The sequence below is a fragment of the Coregonus clupeaformis genome, chromosome 31 (assembly GCF_020615455.1).
Source record: "Coregonus clupeaformis isolate EN_2021a chromosome 31, ASM2061545v1, whole genome shotgun sequence".
Taxonomy (NCBI): Eukaryota; Metazoa; Chordata; class Actinopteri; order Salmoniformes; family Salmonidae; genus Coregonus; species Coregonus clupeaformis.
In genome coordinates this window covers 2,071,525-2,086,710 of record NC_059222.1, presented here as the reverse complement: position 1 = coordinate 2,086,710, position 15,186 = coordinate 2,071,525, and the positions used below count along the sequence as shown (strand labels likewise).

At 38.3% G+C, this 15,186-nt stretch overlaps 2 protein-coding genes and 1 long non-coding RNA gene across 4 annotated transcripts in view; 1 reads left to right on the top strand and 2 right to left on the bottom strand.

Moving 5' to 3' along the window:
- Positions 1–4,573: 4,573 nt before the first annotated feature.
- The window catches only part of LOC121547188 (potassium voltage-gated channel subfamily C member 1-like), a 107,101-nt gene continuing 96,488 nt past the window's right edge, over positions 4,574–15,186 (top strand). The window contains exon 1 of the mRNA XM_045209736.1: positions 4,574–5,254. Within this exon, the coding sequence (XP_045065671.1) occupies positions 4,631–5,254 (624 nt within the window). The 5' untranslated portion in view covers positions 4,574–4,630. The remainder of the gene's footprint in view (positions 5,255–15,186) is intronic.
- LOC123482381 lies at positions 7,111–9,784 on the bottom strand. The gene is made up of 3 exons (XM_045209737.1): positions 9,754–9,784; positions 9,493–9,620; positions 7,111–9,366 (listed from the first exon to the last, which is right to left on the bottom strand). The coding sequence occupies exon 3, from the start codon at positions 9,033–9,035 to the stop codon at positions 7,722–7,724; it is 1,314 nt and encodes a 437-aa protein (XP_045065672.1). The 5' UTR covers positions 9,036–9,366; positions 9,493–9,620; positions 9,754–9,784; the 3' UTR covers positions 7,111–7,721.
- LOC121547189 lies at positions 11,029–12,990 on the bottom strand. Of its 2 annotated transcripts, XR_006657683.1 has the most exons (4): positions 12,565–12,990; positions 11,655–11,743; positions 11,257–11,403; positions 11,029–11,135 (listed from the first exon to the last, which is right to left on the bottom strand). It is a non-coding gene; the product is annotated as an uncharacterized LOC121547189 (long non-coding RNA). The 2 variants fall into 2 exon arrangements; XR_006657682.1 differs by lacking the exon at positions 12,565–12,990 and having other exon boundaries at positions 11,655–12,027.

The window sequence follows — 15,186 nt, the reverse complement described above, 5'->3', positions numbered from 1 at the left end:
CTTCCATAGGAAAGGTATATTGATTCGATAGTAAAAGTCTAGAGGTCTTCTCTGCTTTCTATTCTGTCATTAAATCTCTTTAATGGTTAAATGTCTTTAATTACAATGATAAAATCCAATTGTTCTCACCATATGGTTGCATTGCGGAGAAACATATTGGCTAGATAGTGTTTAGCATTTAGCTATAGTCTTAATGTTGAAAATGTGTTGCTGTTCATGTAGGCTATTAATTATGACCAAATAGTCACCAAATAAACCAAAACTCTGCATAAAGTAGTCGAGTCCTGGGACATTAAATAAGATAGTGGGCCTCATAAAGTAATATAACTAATAAAAGTGCCCCATTTTGAGAAATAGTGATTTAAAGTCAACATTGGTCTATGCAGATAGTTCAAGATTCTTTGTGTGCATTAGAGTTGACTAGAACCCCTATCCCGTCCTATGCATAAACAGTGCCGATGTCCATGGTGCTGAAATATGATCCTTCAACAATACTGTACAGTGATCTATGCAGATAGTTCAAGATTCATACTCCCCCCTTGGGGTTTGGGTGCAGTAGAGCCTCTATCCCATCCCATGCAAACGCCAGCAGCAGCAGTGCTACTGTCCATCCTATCTCTCAACAAATCATTGGTTGATCTATGCAGATAGTTCAACATTTTTCGTTTCCCCCTTTGACTTTGAGTGCACTGGAGTTGACTAGAGCCCCATGCATAGGAAAAGAGCAGTGTCTGCTGTCCATGGTTCTGAAATGTGATCCCTCAACAACACATTCATTGATCTATCTATTCCACGCAGATAGTTTAAGATTCTCTATTTTGCCCCCTAGGAGTTTGGGTGCAGTAGAGACCATCCCATCCCATGCATAAGCAGTGCTGCTGTCCATGGTGCTGAAATCTGATCTCTCAACAGTACAAGCGCTATGCTGGAATCTACCTCAGTTCTTAGCTGACCTTTGGTCAAAATAAGCAACTTTTCCCATTGTATTTGAAGTTATTTAATTTCTCTTTCTTTCTTGCTTCAAATGTCCTATATCTTTACAACGTCATTTGAAATAGTTAATTTCCAACCCTCAAGAAATGCAGTAAACGCAGAAAAACACTTTGATATGATATTGCGGTGTTCCTAAATTTAAAGAGCTCCTGGCATTTTTTTTGTTGAGCAAGCAAAATAAGTCCTGCAGTGAAGACTATTGCCAAGTTTTACTTGGGCAGTCAAGACTAAGGAACTGGAATCCTGTCTTACCTACTCTGTTAATCTATTACTGTACTACTATTACTTCTACTTATTATTAGATGAATAACTATTTCTATAGTTCTGACTCTGATTCTGATGTAACATACATCAACTGTCCCCAAATCAGTGTCTCTTAAGTATCTACTGTCCTGTCGGTCTCTAAGCCCTCTAAGTACTGTTCTCAGATCTGCTTCTATCTGTCCCATATGCATTCAGTCCATCCCATGCAGCAGCCTCTGATAGTTGGTAAACCTTACCTGAGTGGAGGCTCTCTTGAATTATGGAGTCTTCATATAGATCTTTTTTCGTACAAAACACAAAGCTAGAAAGAAATTAGCAGAAAACAGTAAAAATATAAAATAATATTGAAAAGAAGTTCCAAGATAAAGATTGACTTTGGAATGACTGAAAAGCTGTGTGTGAGGTTGAGAAAGTAAACGTATAAGACAAGAAATTGACAGTGTTGTTGAAGAGAGAAAAAAATGCATTAAGCTAAATGTAATTGGGTGAGAAAAAGTCCAAAAATGAACAGGGGATAAAATATTAAAGAGCAAAGTGAGAGAAGCTTACTTTGCGAAATAAATAAAAAAAAATGAGGGGAAATTAGTAAAAATTGGAAAGAGGATAGGAAAATAAGAGTGAGGAAAAAAGAGAACGCACAAGTAAGATGCAGTAAAAAGGAGGAAAAGATAAGAGGAGTGCAGAGATGGGATGAGAGAGGGACACAGAAAGGAAAGAGAGAGTGTGAGAGGAGGAGGAAACTAAAGTCCATATTCCCCTTGAATGAAATGTGAATCCCTTATGCGGAATATTAGATTGAGTGAGCGAGGGGGGTTGGATAAGGAAGAGGAGGAGGAAAGTGACGTATTCCTTTAGAATAGAAAAGGAGGTTAGGAGACAGCATGTAGAGGCTTTGCATTGAAGAACGCTTCATTTTCGGAAGCAATGGGACTCTACCCTGACAATGTACTGCAATGGGGATGTGCTGACCTAGCCAGGGGAAGGAGAGAGAGCAAATAACTCTAGGTTTTTACTGCAGTGGAATTCATTCACTTTTATAGCACACTCTCTCTCCCTCTGCCTGGCTTTCATCCTCTCTCCCCCTACCTCTCATTCTCTCTCTCTCCTCTCTCTCTGCCTCTCATCCTCTCTCTATCTCTCCCTGCCTCTCACTCATTCTCTCTCTTCCCCGCACCCCCTCTATTATCGGTGCACAGTCGTTGTTACTATCGTTCACTGGAATGTCTATAGTGGTGAGGTCGTAACTATACGGGGTTCACTCTCTCCTCTCCTCCTCAAAGAGGAGGATTCTGTTTTCTCTCTCTCTCTGTGATGAGGTGATGTCGAAGGAGTCAGGAGCGGGAGTAAATCACAGAATAACAGGCTTTATTCCACAAATACAGAGTTAACCAGAAATGCGTCAAAAACACTCCAGTGCACAAAACATGCGCACTGGAAAATACAAGGCACACTGGGAAATTTCCCGCCGATACAAAATACACGGCGCTCCACCGAGCTTAACTATCCTCCATAATAAACAATCACACACATAGACAAGGGGGCAGAGGGATATGAACTGATGAGGGGATATGAACCAGGTGTGTGTAATGAACAAGACAAAACCAATGGAATGATGAGATGAGGAGCAGCAGTGGCTAGAAGGCCACCGAAACCTGCCCGAACAAGGAGAGTAGGCAGCTTCGGAGGAAGTCGTGACACTCTCTTTCAATTCAATTCAATAGACTTTATTGACATAGCAAGTTAAATTACTTACATTGTCGAAGTAAACATATAACAAAAATGGTGGGACCAACACTCTCTCTCACTCTCTCTCTTGCTCTTCATTTTAGTGATCCAATTGACATTTTAGTAATTTAGCAGACGCTCTTATCCAGAGCTACATTTTTCATACTGCCCCCCCGTGGGAATCGAACCCACAACCCTTGCGTTGCAAGCGCCATGCTCTACCAACTGAGCTCTATCTGTCCTGTCCCCAGGTCTTTGTTGAGCATCACTTGTTTTCCCCAATCTAGATTATTTCTGTCCTTTCTGATCACGCCATCAAAAAGCTGATTTATCATCTGTCTCTCACTCCCCCCTCCTCTCTCTTTCTCTCTCTCTCCCTCTCTCTCTTACACACACACACACACACAGACACACTCACACACACACGTACACATGCACACATACACACAAACACATACAATGCAGAAGAAGCTATGGAATAGCATGACATAACCGTGCTTCAGTTGAATGTAACAGGAGTAGAGGGATACAGGGATAGAGGGAAGCTTGGTGCTTGTGATCTAACATTAGTACGGAGACTGCACTCCTGGGAAGCAATAAACACACACACACACATGCATACGCAGACACACGACTACACACACACACATATCTAATGCTGCGCCACCTTACATCAGAAAAGCATTAGGGACGAGAGAAACAGGAAGTGAAGGAGTGAGATGTATCCCCGATTTGTTATGCTATACCTCCTTCCCTTTCTCTCTCGCTTTCACTCTTTCTCTCGTTCTCATTCCTCCTCAGATGGTGTCCCTCTCCCCAGTGACACACACTCCCCCCCCTCTCTTTCTCGCTCTCTCCTACTGGGTACCGAGGCAAGCAGATAGCAGTGTGTGTGTGTGTGTGTGTGTGTGTGTGTGGGGGGGGGGTCTATTTCAATGAATTGGGAGACATTTGAATCATTTTGGTATCATGTACATATCATCTTACAGTAACAGCAGCAGGAGGCACAACATGTAACTAGTCGAATGAGAGTGATACTAGGTGCTGAAATATGAAATGGAAGATATTTTGTTTATAGCACATTCACAACATGTATCTTTTATGCTCAAGCATTAGCCCCTTACTATCCGTTTTTGCATTACTTTAAACTCATCCTATTATTCTCATATTTCAGCCTACACATGTCCACTTTAAATGTTAAAAAAACTTAAACTAATACCAATATCATCAATGTTAAATCAAACATGTGACATTCCCCACATTTCACTAATTTATTACTGTATGTTAGTGAATGAATGTAAACTAGGCCTACACCTCTACTGTCTTCTGGTGAATATTGCTTTTCTGAACAGCCTTGTTAAACCAACTTTACAGCCAACCTGTTTTATCTACTGAAATCGTATAGCTTATGCAACTGCTGCAAGGTCATTTACTACACCCTATGCACCTTACATTATGAATTATAGCATAACTGTAGTGTAGACTATTACTATAACTTCATTGGAATTTGAGTGTTCATATTTTATCCATAGATAACTTTCCTTTTTGCTAAAATTAAGTCCCTTTCTCTCCCCGCAGACTCCTCCTCCCGCCTGCTCCCGCCTGCTCCCTCCGTTTTCTCTCCTCCTCTCGCTCCCCCCGTTCCTCTATGCTCAGTTCGGTCTGTGTCTCCTCTTTCAAAGGGCGCAAGGGTGGGAACAAGTCGTCCAACAAAGCATGTTACACTGCAGACATGACTTGTCTGTCGGAAAGCGAGAAAATCGTGATAAACTGCGGGGGGGTGCGGCATGAAACCTATCGAAGCACACTAAAAACGTTGCCTGGTACCCGCTTATCTTGGCTTACCGAACCGGACGCCTTTAGCAACTTCGATTACGACCACAAAAACGACGAGTTCTTCTTTGATCGCCACCCATCCGTTTTTTCATTCATCCTCAACTATTACCGCACAGGGAAGTTGCACTGTCCAAACGATGTGTGCGGTCCGCTGTTCGAAGAGGAGCTGGCATTCTGGGGCATCGATGAGACGGATGTGGAGGCGTGTTGCTGGATGAATTACCGCCAGCACAGGGACGCAGAGGAGGCGTTGGACAGCTTTGAGAATCCAGAACCGGAGTTGGCAGAGGACGACCCAACGCTACCAGGAGGCGCAGATGGGGACATGAAAAGACTGTGCTTGCATGAGGATGGAAGGAAAAAGACTTGTTGGGAAATTTGGCGACCCAGAATGTGGGCCCTTTTTGAAGACCCCTATTCTTCAAAATATGCCCGGGTGAGTATCTCCTTTTTTCTTAATTGATTGCTTTAAATGTCATATTTGTCATTTCAACTGTGACCACTAACATCTTAGTCACAATACTTTGTTGAAAGTTTATAAAATGAGCTTCCCATGATCAACCTATATGCCTATAGTTGTCATGAATAATGAATGCTAGATTTTCATTCAAGCTATCATAATCGAGCAGACCACTTAGGTAGGCTATGACTTTCTGACAGTTTGCTTGTGTTAAATAGCAGGATATAGACTCACGGATACTGAATTATTAATTGTGATAGCATAGGAAAAATTATATGGCTTCTATTTTAATTTCAGATTGTAGACTATAGGCTAGCCTACGTGTTGATATTGTTTCGTTATGAGGGTGCTGCCAAATCAATTAGTTGCCATCGATATTGATCACATATGTTTTTTAACTAATGCTTTTATATTAATATTATCTACATAACTTAGCCTGCTATAATAGGTTCCATACCTGCATCCATGCGCAATATTTTCTCCGTCTCACTCCCGTAGCCTACCTAACCTACCCAACATTCTTCATTAGCCTGTTTTATGATGCGCCTAAGCACGCTGTATTTCATGTTATTTATTAAACGCTCATTTAATCCTAGCCTTCATACATCGAAGCTTGAACATAAAACAAGTCCCCTTTTCGTTTTTCTCCATTTGCCCTTGGGTATTCTCATTTGTAGCTAGCTTAGGCTATGATAATTCCCCTTTATGCACTCTTTTCAGACCCATTTCCTAGAAACTGCCTTCGATTCGAATCAGTCGGTTCTCAAGTTAATAGTAAAGAGAGCAGAGGAGTGGAATGTACACAGTAAAAACAGAAGTGTTAATTTAACTCCTATCGAGTTGAATTTAACTCTGTTTCAGATAACATTTGGTCCCACTCAAAATCAGTGTAAAATGTAGTCTTTGGTCAGTGTAAAACTTTTAGAGTTAATTCTACTCCATATTGTGTAAAAAATAACAATGAAATGTGTCAAAATATTTAACACTGTAGTTTAATCACACTGTTGAGAGTAATATGATTACACTGTATAGAGTTAAGTCAACTACAATTTTACTTTAAAAAATGACACTTTAAAGTGTAATGATATTTACTTTTCATTTCTCTACAGTGTTTTTTTTAAAAATTTAAATCATATGATGTAGTGTTACTGAATTATAGAAATATCAATACTATCAAATAAAACAAAGCACAATAATACAAGATGAGAGCACCCACATTTATTGAAAAAAAAAAAGTATAATTTCAATGTCCGTGAATTTACATTGTACACCCATTGCCTTGTCTATGACAGAAGTATAACATCATAAAAATGTTCACCAGAGAAAGCAATATGGCACAACAAGGAGAGCTGTGTCATTTCCTCCATATGACCTTTGTATGTCAAAAGGTCTAGGGTAGTGCAGGTTGTCGACATGAAAAAAAACTAAATCATGCTTTGATCTGATCACCTCATATGCATGGAAATGTTCTTGAAAAGTTACTGTAACTAAAGGCACTGTGAGTAGTAACAGTTTTTCACACATTATCAGAACTGACTCAATCTGATAAAACAAGGGCACTTCAGAGTCAACTTCGCCACAGATAACCAAGTGTGGGCGATAAACATACCCATTATGTTTAGCCCAATTAACCTTCATAACCTGAATGCTACTGGGCACTTGCATTGCCAAAGCAATTTCAGAACCTCCTTTTACCATATTTAAAGCCACCATTTTTCCTGGACCAATATCTAACCGACTAAAAAGTTGTTGATCTTCGCCAACTATATGCCATATGATTCTGATGCTTTTTTGCCAGCGTTTTGGTAATATTTTTTAAACGATTTAAGCTGTTTTTTGAAAAAAATTATGTTTGCCTTCATACCTCATACACCAACTATGAAGTACAGGCCCTATTTTCTGGATGCAGCGGGGATAGTGGATAAGAAAATGGTGCTTTGGTAAAAGTTTTTTCTGAGGATACAACTTCTTAAACAGTGTATGGTGATCAACAATCAAATGTTTTAAATATACACATAGACCTTGAGATAACATGGGCGAGAATATAATGTTAATTATTTGCAATAATAAAAGAAGCAGGCCCCAGTGTTGGTCAGTAGAAGTTACCAAATCTCCAAAGATAAGAGGAACATTCCTAAGTAAGCACCAGGACTGAATTGCATTCAGTCCCAGATCATTAGATCCTTCACTTAAATTAACAGTCACAGGCCTGTTATTTCTCTCTGTGAAACCATAATCAAAACTTTGTATTCTTGAATGTATTTCTCCTGATGTAACATGTTTTTCATTCAAATACAGAAATAATAACTTCAATTCGTACTGGCCAACCCCTTCTAACACATCATGCATCACATCAACTGAGAAGTTCTCAGTTGTGTGAAAATACCTCAATGAATTTAATATGCATGACCTTTTCACACCAAAAACATACGGAAGGGATGGATTACAAGCCATTTCTTGACAGTGAGCAGTATGCATATCTTTGGTGCGTTAAACTATTTTTGGAAGAATCTTCAGAGAATTCTGTTTGAAAGTCCTCCTTTTCTGATAAACAGAACCTGCAACAGTACCTTGCACTGAAAGACTCCACCAGACCAAACAAACTATGCAAACCCAAATTATCACCTGTTACCTGTACTACAGTGCCACGTACATAACCACTGTATAATGGAATCTCAATACCATCGCTCTCTAACACTTTAATGTCTCGAACAATGGGAGCAAAAATGTCACTAAAACCATATCGTTTAACATCTTGAGTATGAAATAAGGTGCACAGGTGTATGTTAGCCAAAAAATAATTCCATTTTGGAGAGAAGTTTCTTAAAGTAAAATATACTCCACCCAATTTATGAATACCTCGCTTGGAACCCAATGGGTTGGCGACCTCAAAATCATCATAGAACATCTGGACCTGTATTGTCTGCTTCTCAGTTGAGAACAGGGGGTGACTTTTAAAAAAAGATCCATCACAAATATCTCTCAGTCTAGAGTTGCTGGTAGCTGAGCTTTGCAACATTTCTGCAAAATACTGACTTTTAAATATTGACTGCAGTGTAGATAAAATTGGAATATACATGAATTTATCTTGAACTACTACCTGATCATATGTTCCAGTCTTTTTATTTCGTCTTGTGTCAAATCTTGAACCAATCACACATTCAACTGGTTCTACTATTTCCCACTTGGCAGTCATAAATTTTGATCGCTTGTATTCCGAATTTAGAACTGTGAAAGGATTCTCTAACCCCTCAAAACACGCCTCAACTTTCTTGCACATTTCTGTTTCTCTTTCATTACTAAATACATGCTTTATCACTGTTTCTTTAGCATGCTGATGAATATCTTGAACAATCTCTTCCATGGAAATCACTACAGTATTTACTGTACTTTGACCAACACCTGCTGCCTTTAGATCAGAAATAACAGCTGCACAACTATTTACAATGTATGGCGAAGATAACTCTGACTCAGCCTCTAAACATTCAGTCGACACTTCAACATGAGAAATATTACTGGTGTTGACGGTACTTTGAGGGTCTGAAAGATCATCTTCTATAGAATCTACTAAACTTTCTCCGTGGCACTTGTTAAGATGTTTTCTAAAACCAGAAAAGCTACCAAAAGAACGTGAGCATCCTTCTTGACCACATTTCAGAAAAAGAGTCCTGCCTGTACATAGCCCATGAATTATCTTAAGGTGCTTAACAAGGTTGTTTGGACTTCCATGGTCACTTTTACAAAGAAAACACTTCATAGTTTTATCTCAACTAACGCACCATTCTTGCTCGCAACTCAGCAACTCTAGGAGTCTCCTTTGTTTCCCCCATGTCGATGTTATAGATGGTTGTTTGCACAAAAGTGAAAAAGCTGCTCAAGGAAGAACTGTATGACGTTCCAAATACGTAATGGGCTTTAAAGACTTCGTCAAAAGCTCCTACTGAACCTGTTGCCTTGCATGGAAGAGCATGCTTGTCAACCACAATGAAGTAGGAGTGAATGCTGCTCTGTGTGGATCCCTGGGCGAGAAGGTAGGGCTGACTGCTTTGGGTGATGTTGTCAAGATGCTGCTGCACACTGGTTCCAACCTACAAAAAAAACACATTCAACAGAATTGTTTTGGTGACTAACCTCTGACAATAGATAAGATCACCTCAAACTGTGCACAAGATTGAGATGATGGAATATATATTTTAAACAACTGTTAAGCATACCTTTTGAAATCTGATGAGCTGATCTACAGCTTGATATGCAGACATCTTTCCCGGCCTCTTTCTACCTTGTGCAGATGGTGGTAGCAAATGTAGCAGCAGCAAGATGGCAGACATGTCACTGTCCCAGCCTACAAATAAGTAAATAAAAACCTGGTTAACATTGTGCCGTAGCATAACATTCTTATTCACAACTTGCACCATTATGGACATATAATGCACACCTACATTATCCACATAAAAAGTAAAACAGTTCATTCATACCATTCTCAACTTCAGCAGCTGACTCAGCATTCGCATCAAATCCAAGAGTTCTGTGGTGGATACAAGTCCATGGCTTTCCTTTATTACTTTTGCTTTGAAAGTGGTTGGCCACTTCTCCAAGAATTTGTTGGCTGTGGCCTCACCAAACAGAAGTCTGAAATCTTGTTCTATCTGCAATGTAACACACAAAGACAGAAATAATGAGTGTTACCTTATTCTTCATTGGATATTTTTGGTGATGCAGTGAATTAAGTTGTCATACCAGTCCTGGTGTGTCCAGAAATCTTGGGAAGACCGAGAAGACATCTGATGATTTGGCTTCATCGTTGACCATTGCTTGCCGATATATGAAGGTCATTTTCATCTTCTCACGGACAGTGTTTTCATCAGCAGAGTGTCTCAAAACAGCAATAGCTGCTTCCACATCCTCATCAGATGGCTCTCTGTCATAGGTGAAGGGCTGACGATCACGGCCTGGCCCACCAACTTAAGACAAAATACAGTGTTAAGAAATCCTTTCTGTACAATTCACAGGTCACCATTATAATTACATGTCACTGATCAGAAAACATACTTTTAGGAGATTTGCTGACTGAGGCACCTCTTTCCTCTGCTGTTTTTCTTATGGTCTTCAATCGCCATGCAAGGTATCCGGAACCACTCTCCGGATCGTAGTAATGATCCTATATTATTATAAATAAATTATAAAGGAGTACTATTCCCATTTCATAGAGTGAATATGTGCATAATGTTGCAATAACCCATTTACTTACATATCCATGTTGTGAGTATGGGTCTTCTAGATAGGGAAACAAAGCTACTATCCCCTGTGCATACATCACTCTGACACTTTTGGGGGGGGATGTCCTAGCATATGAATTCAAAGTTAACATCACACTGAATTGATATTGCACAACACATTTTACATAATTAATAACCGGGAAAATAATAACAATGTTTCTTTACAGCCCATCTATATGCTTAATGCTTACCCATGTGTTTCTGTCATCTCAGCAGCAAGTATGTTGATCATCTGTCTTCTGGTGGCATCTGTCAGAGATTTGGTTTTTCCATACTCTTGCATAATGCGTTCACCACCAGGCTTTGATGTTAGGATTTTTTCAATCAGCTATAGGTGGAAAGAAATGTGCTTTCCGTAATTGTAAAACAATATGTAATGCTGTCACATGATGAAACAACATTCAGATTGGGCTTAACAGCAATGTTCACCACTTACTGCTTTTGCCTCATAGTTTATGTGGCATGGCCTTTAGGCTGGCTTCCTTCGCCAGCCGCTACTTCTTCAACATCGTCACACACAGTGAAATTCAGAATGATGGTGTCATCAGATGTACCCGAGCATGATGATGAATGAGAGGTATCTGTTCATTATGAAATTTGTGCAAAACATAGAAACATATTACAATAAACTGTTATTTTTAAGACAATAAAGGTTCTCATTCTGGCCTTTAAACTAAAAAAACTAATTGAATGAATGAATACCAAGTCCATTGCCCAGCATGATTCTGAAAGTTCCAGGTGACTCCTTTACTAATTCTTCAAAAACATCTGAGTCAACTTCTGTGTCAGACTGGTCATACACCTTAATGTCTGGCTTTCTGCTTTCTGGTATGTTGAATTTTAGACACACTGTTAAAAAAAGAAGAAAAAAAGAAAAACATGCATTCCCTTCTCACAAGAATCCAAGTTCATACTTAAGGTTGCCTCATGTGTTCACAAAATGATGAAAGACAAGGATCTGCACCTGATTTTATGTTACTGAAAATATAAAGCACAGCAGAAATGACTATAGACCTAAATAGATATCATAAGATAATAGCTTAATGCTGTATTATTTTGTCATTAGGGTGATATGTATTGCTTTAACCTATTATACCTACCTTCTTTCAAGAAAGCATTGAATGTCAGCTCAGACAGCTTGACGTATTTCTGCTCTTCCCCGAGCTGAACACGCAACAGCATTTTGCCTCTGTTAACAAAGAAAATATATATTCAAAATCATCATTTAGTGCTGGTTCAACTAAGCGTTAGCTAACTATCCATTTATCTCAGTAGTACTAGCTACGCAATGCACTATGCATTACTTAGACGTTACACTGCAATTACAAAGGCTGAAGTAGACAAAGTTGTGCTGGTTGAATATAACGTTAAGCTGCCATTTTCTGCAGCAAATGGGTGTAGGCTAGTTCAAGTTTAGAGGCACATTGTCCCATTAGCTACCAAATAACTAGCTATGTGTCAAAGTTAGCTAGCTCATTAGCCATTTTATTTCGAACAGTAGCTAACCATTAAAATGGTTAAGCAATGTTAAACAAACCCGTCATGCAAATCAGTGATCTAAGTTATCGTTTTATAACACCAACATTAGCTGGCTAACTATCAGAAGCATGCTAACATTACCGTTATATATAGCTTTATAAAAAACAGTTAACGTTAGTGTAAGGAAGCCTGGGAAGCTATACAATAACGTTAGCTAACAATACTATCTGTATAAATGTTTTGTTGTTAGCGAACGTTATTTTACGTATTTACCATTCTGACAAACTTCATTCGTGAAAATATTGCAACACAAAGAAAGACAGTTACCGATACTGATTGCAAGCTAGCTAACCGCATGACAAGCACAATCTGCGCTCATGCCAAACGGTGGTGTCCTTCAAACGAACTGATTAGCTAAGTTAACGTTACCTATTTTTAGCCATATGAAACAGCAAGCCATTCACAAAAATATCAAACATATTCCATGGGTATATCATATAACAGTTATTACTGTCAACCATCTGAACTTACAAGCTAATTTAGCTGGCTGATGACGAGGTCACTGCAAGGGGGACCGCCGCATGGAACTCGTAACTTAAAATATGACCTTGACATCAGCACAACTCTAAAATTATGTAAAGTTAAAAAATACCGGTTTGGTGTTGAAAAAACGGGGATGTAACTTACCTAGCAATTTCTGTGGCCTAGCTACTCCTTCGCAATCTTCCTCCACCAACGTACGTGCCAAACTTCAGCAAAGCAGAGTGGCGGGTATTCATCACTGCTGTAGAGTTGAAATTGTCACTGCGTATCTGCAGATTTTTACACTCACTTTTAACTCCACTGATAGAGCAACTTTACTCTCAAAAATGTTGAAAATACTCTATCTGGGTTAAAATAACTTTACTCTGAAATATTAACACCCCATTTTTTACTGTGTACAAACGCTTTCACTGTTTGATGAATGATTATCCTTGAAAGTGCAGAAATCATACATAGTATAATATAAGGGTAACAAGATGAATGATCTCCTATTTTCCAGTGGTGGAAAAAGTACTCAATTGTCATACTTGAGTAAAAGTAAAGATACCTTAATAGAAAATTACTCAAGTAAAAGTGAAAGTCACCAAGTAAAATACCACAGTCTAAAAGTATATGTTTTTAAATGTACTTAAGTACATTGGTGGAAAAAGTACTCAATCATCATACTTGAGTAAAAGTAAAAAGTAAAAGTTAATGTTATACATCAAATTCCTTATATTAAGCAGTGATGGAAAAAGTGCCCAAAAGCCATACTTGAGTAAAAGTAAAGATACCTTACTGGAAAATGACTAAAGTAAAAGTGAAAGTCACCCATTAGTATACTACTTGAGTAAAAGTCTTAAAGTACCTGATATTAAATAGTCATAAGGTAAATTCACTTAAGTATCAAAAGTAAAAGCATGAAACGTAAGAACCGTAAATCCAAAAAGCAAAACAGCCAGACCTTTTATTTGGTTTGAGCTTTTCTGAAAGGTAACAGTCTTACGGATACAAGAAAAGCTCTGATTAAAAAAAGAATGTGGATTCTGAAATTGGCAACACTTCAAAATACATCTCTTACAGACAAAATGATGCCTTAATAATGAAGGAATATAGCCAGTAAATGTACGCACTTACAATAACAGTCACTTTGCTTTAGAAAAAACATCCTATAATAGAACCCTATGCTTTCGGTGTTTTGGTGGGTCTAAATATTGATTATCCAAAGGGATTAAAATATACCTTTGAGGTCCTCCAGAAGGTTCTGATGGACATTGATGGGGGGACCTGCTCTGCACGTGCTCTTGGACTACGAAACAAATTGCTTCAGGGCACATTATAGAGGCAAGTTGCGAAACACAACAAGGCAGCCAGCCTACTGTTATAGTTGAAACCAATGAGCCCTCTACACAGAAACACTGTGTCACAGGGACATAGCAACGTTGTTGTTCAGATATCGCCCACCTTTTTGTGGTTTTAAAGACCATAGGCATTAGTAATTAAGTTGTATGATACCTTTCAGGCCTATGATTCCAAGGTGGTAGTAGTGACACTGTTATAGTGTCACAACTCTGTTATAGTTGAAACCAAATCTACACTCAGAAACATTGTCCCAAGGAAATGTTTTGTTTATTTATGGCCTTGATCGTTTTGGGAAATTGTTGATTTTATATATTTTTTCATTTTTAGAACAATGGTAAATTCCATGCATACAATTTATGTACAGCACTTTGTTGTTTTGCATATTTGGAAATGTATATGGTTCAAAATAATGTAACCATTTTATTATTGTCTGTTGGACAATTGTTAAAATAAATTTGCACTTTTAATAGTGAAATCTTGTTTCAGAGAGTTTTCAGTTGATCCTGTTGGAACACTTTTGTTGTCATTGCAAATGTTAACGGTCAAGGAAGTTGACTAAATTTAAGATCGCTAGTAGGGCCAACTTTCTGTAAAAGGTACCTTGTTGCCTTAGGATTTTAAGTTCACTCAACCAGATGCTAAGTTGAAATGTATTGAATAACTTTGTTGGAACTACTAAAATAGATAGTTGATAAGACCACAAATATTTAGTTTGCAGAACTAATTGTTTTAAGTTTGACAAACTTTAATTTGAGCTGAGGGAACTGAAACTACTTTGTTGGTTCAACATAAACATCACTTCATTAGACTAAATATTCTATATTGATTCAATGGTTTATCATCAGTCAGGGAAGTCATCTGAACTTCTTATTTTAATTTGGATAAACTAAAGTGTGTGCTGAAATAACTTGAGAGCCTTTGCTTAACTTAATCAACATTTTAAGACAACCAGGTATTATTATTATTTTTTGTTCAGTCAACTTGTAATTTTTTACAGTGTATACATTTTTTAAAAAATGTTGATGAGCTTATCAAAAGTACATGTACAGAACTACACACAACCTCACTGTAGGAAAATGAGGACATCACCACTGATAGAACTGTACTAGAAATCAGTGTGTCAGGTCAGCTCTTAAGATGGTGTACATGCTTTCTCTGAAATAAGAAGAAAAGTGCAACATAACTACCATCACCAAATACTTAGGGTATAGGATCCTAATTTTAAATCTATGAACAACATTAGTTAAGTGAGAGTTTGTGACCACCATT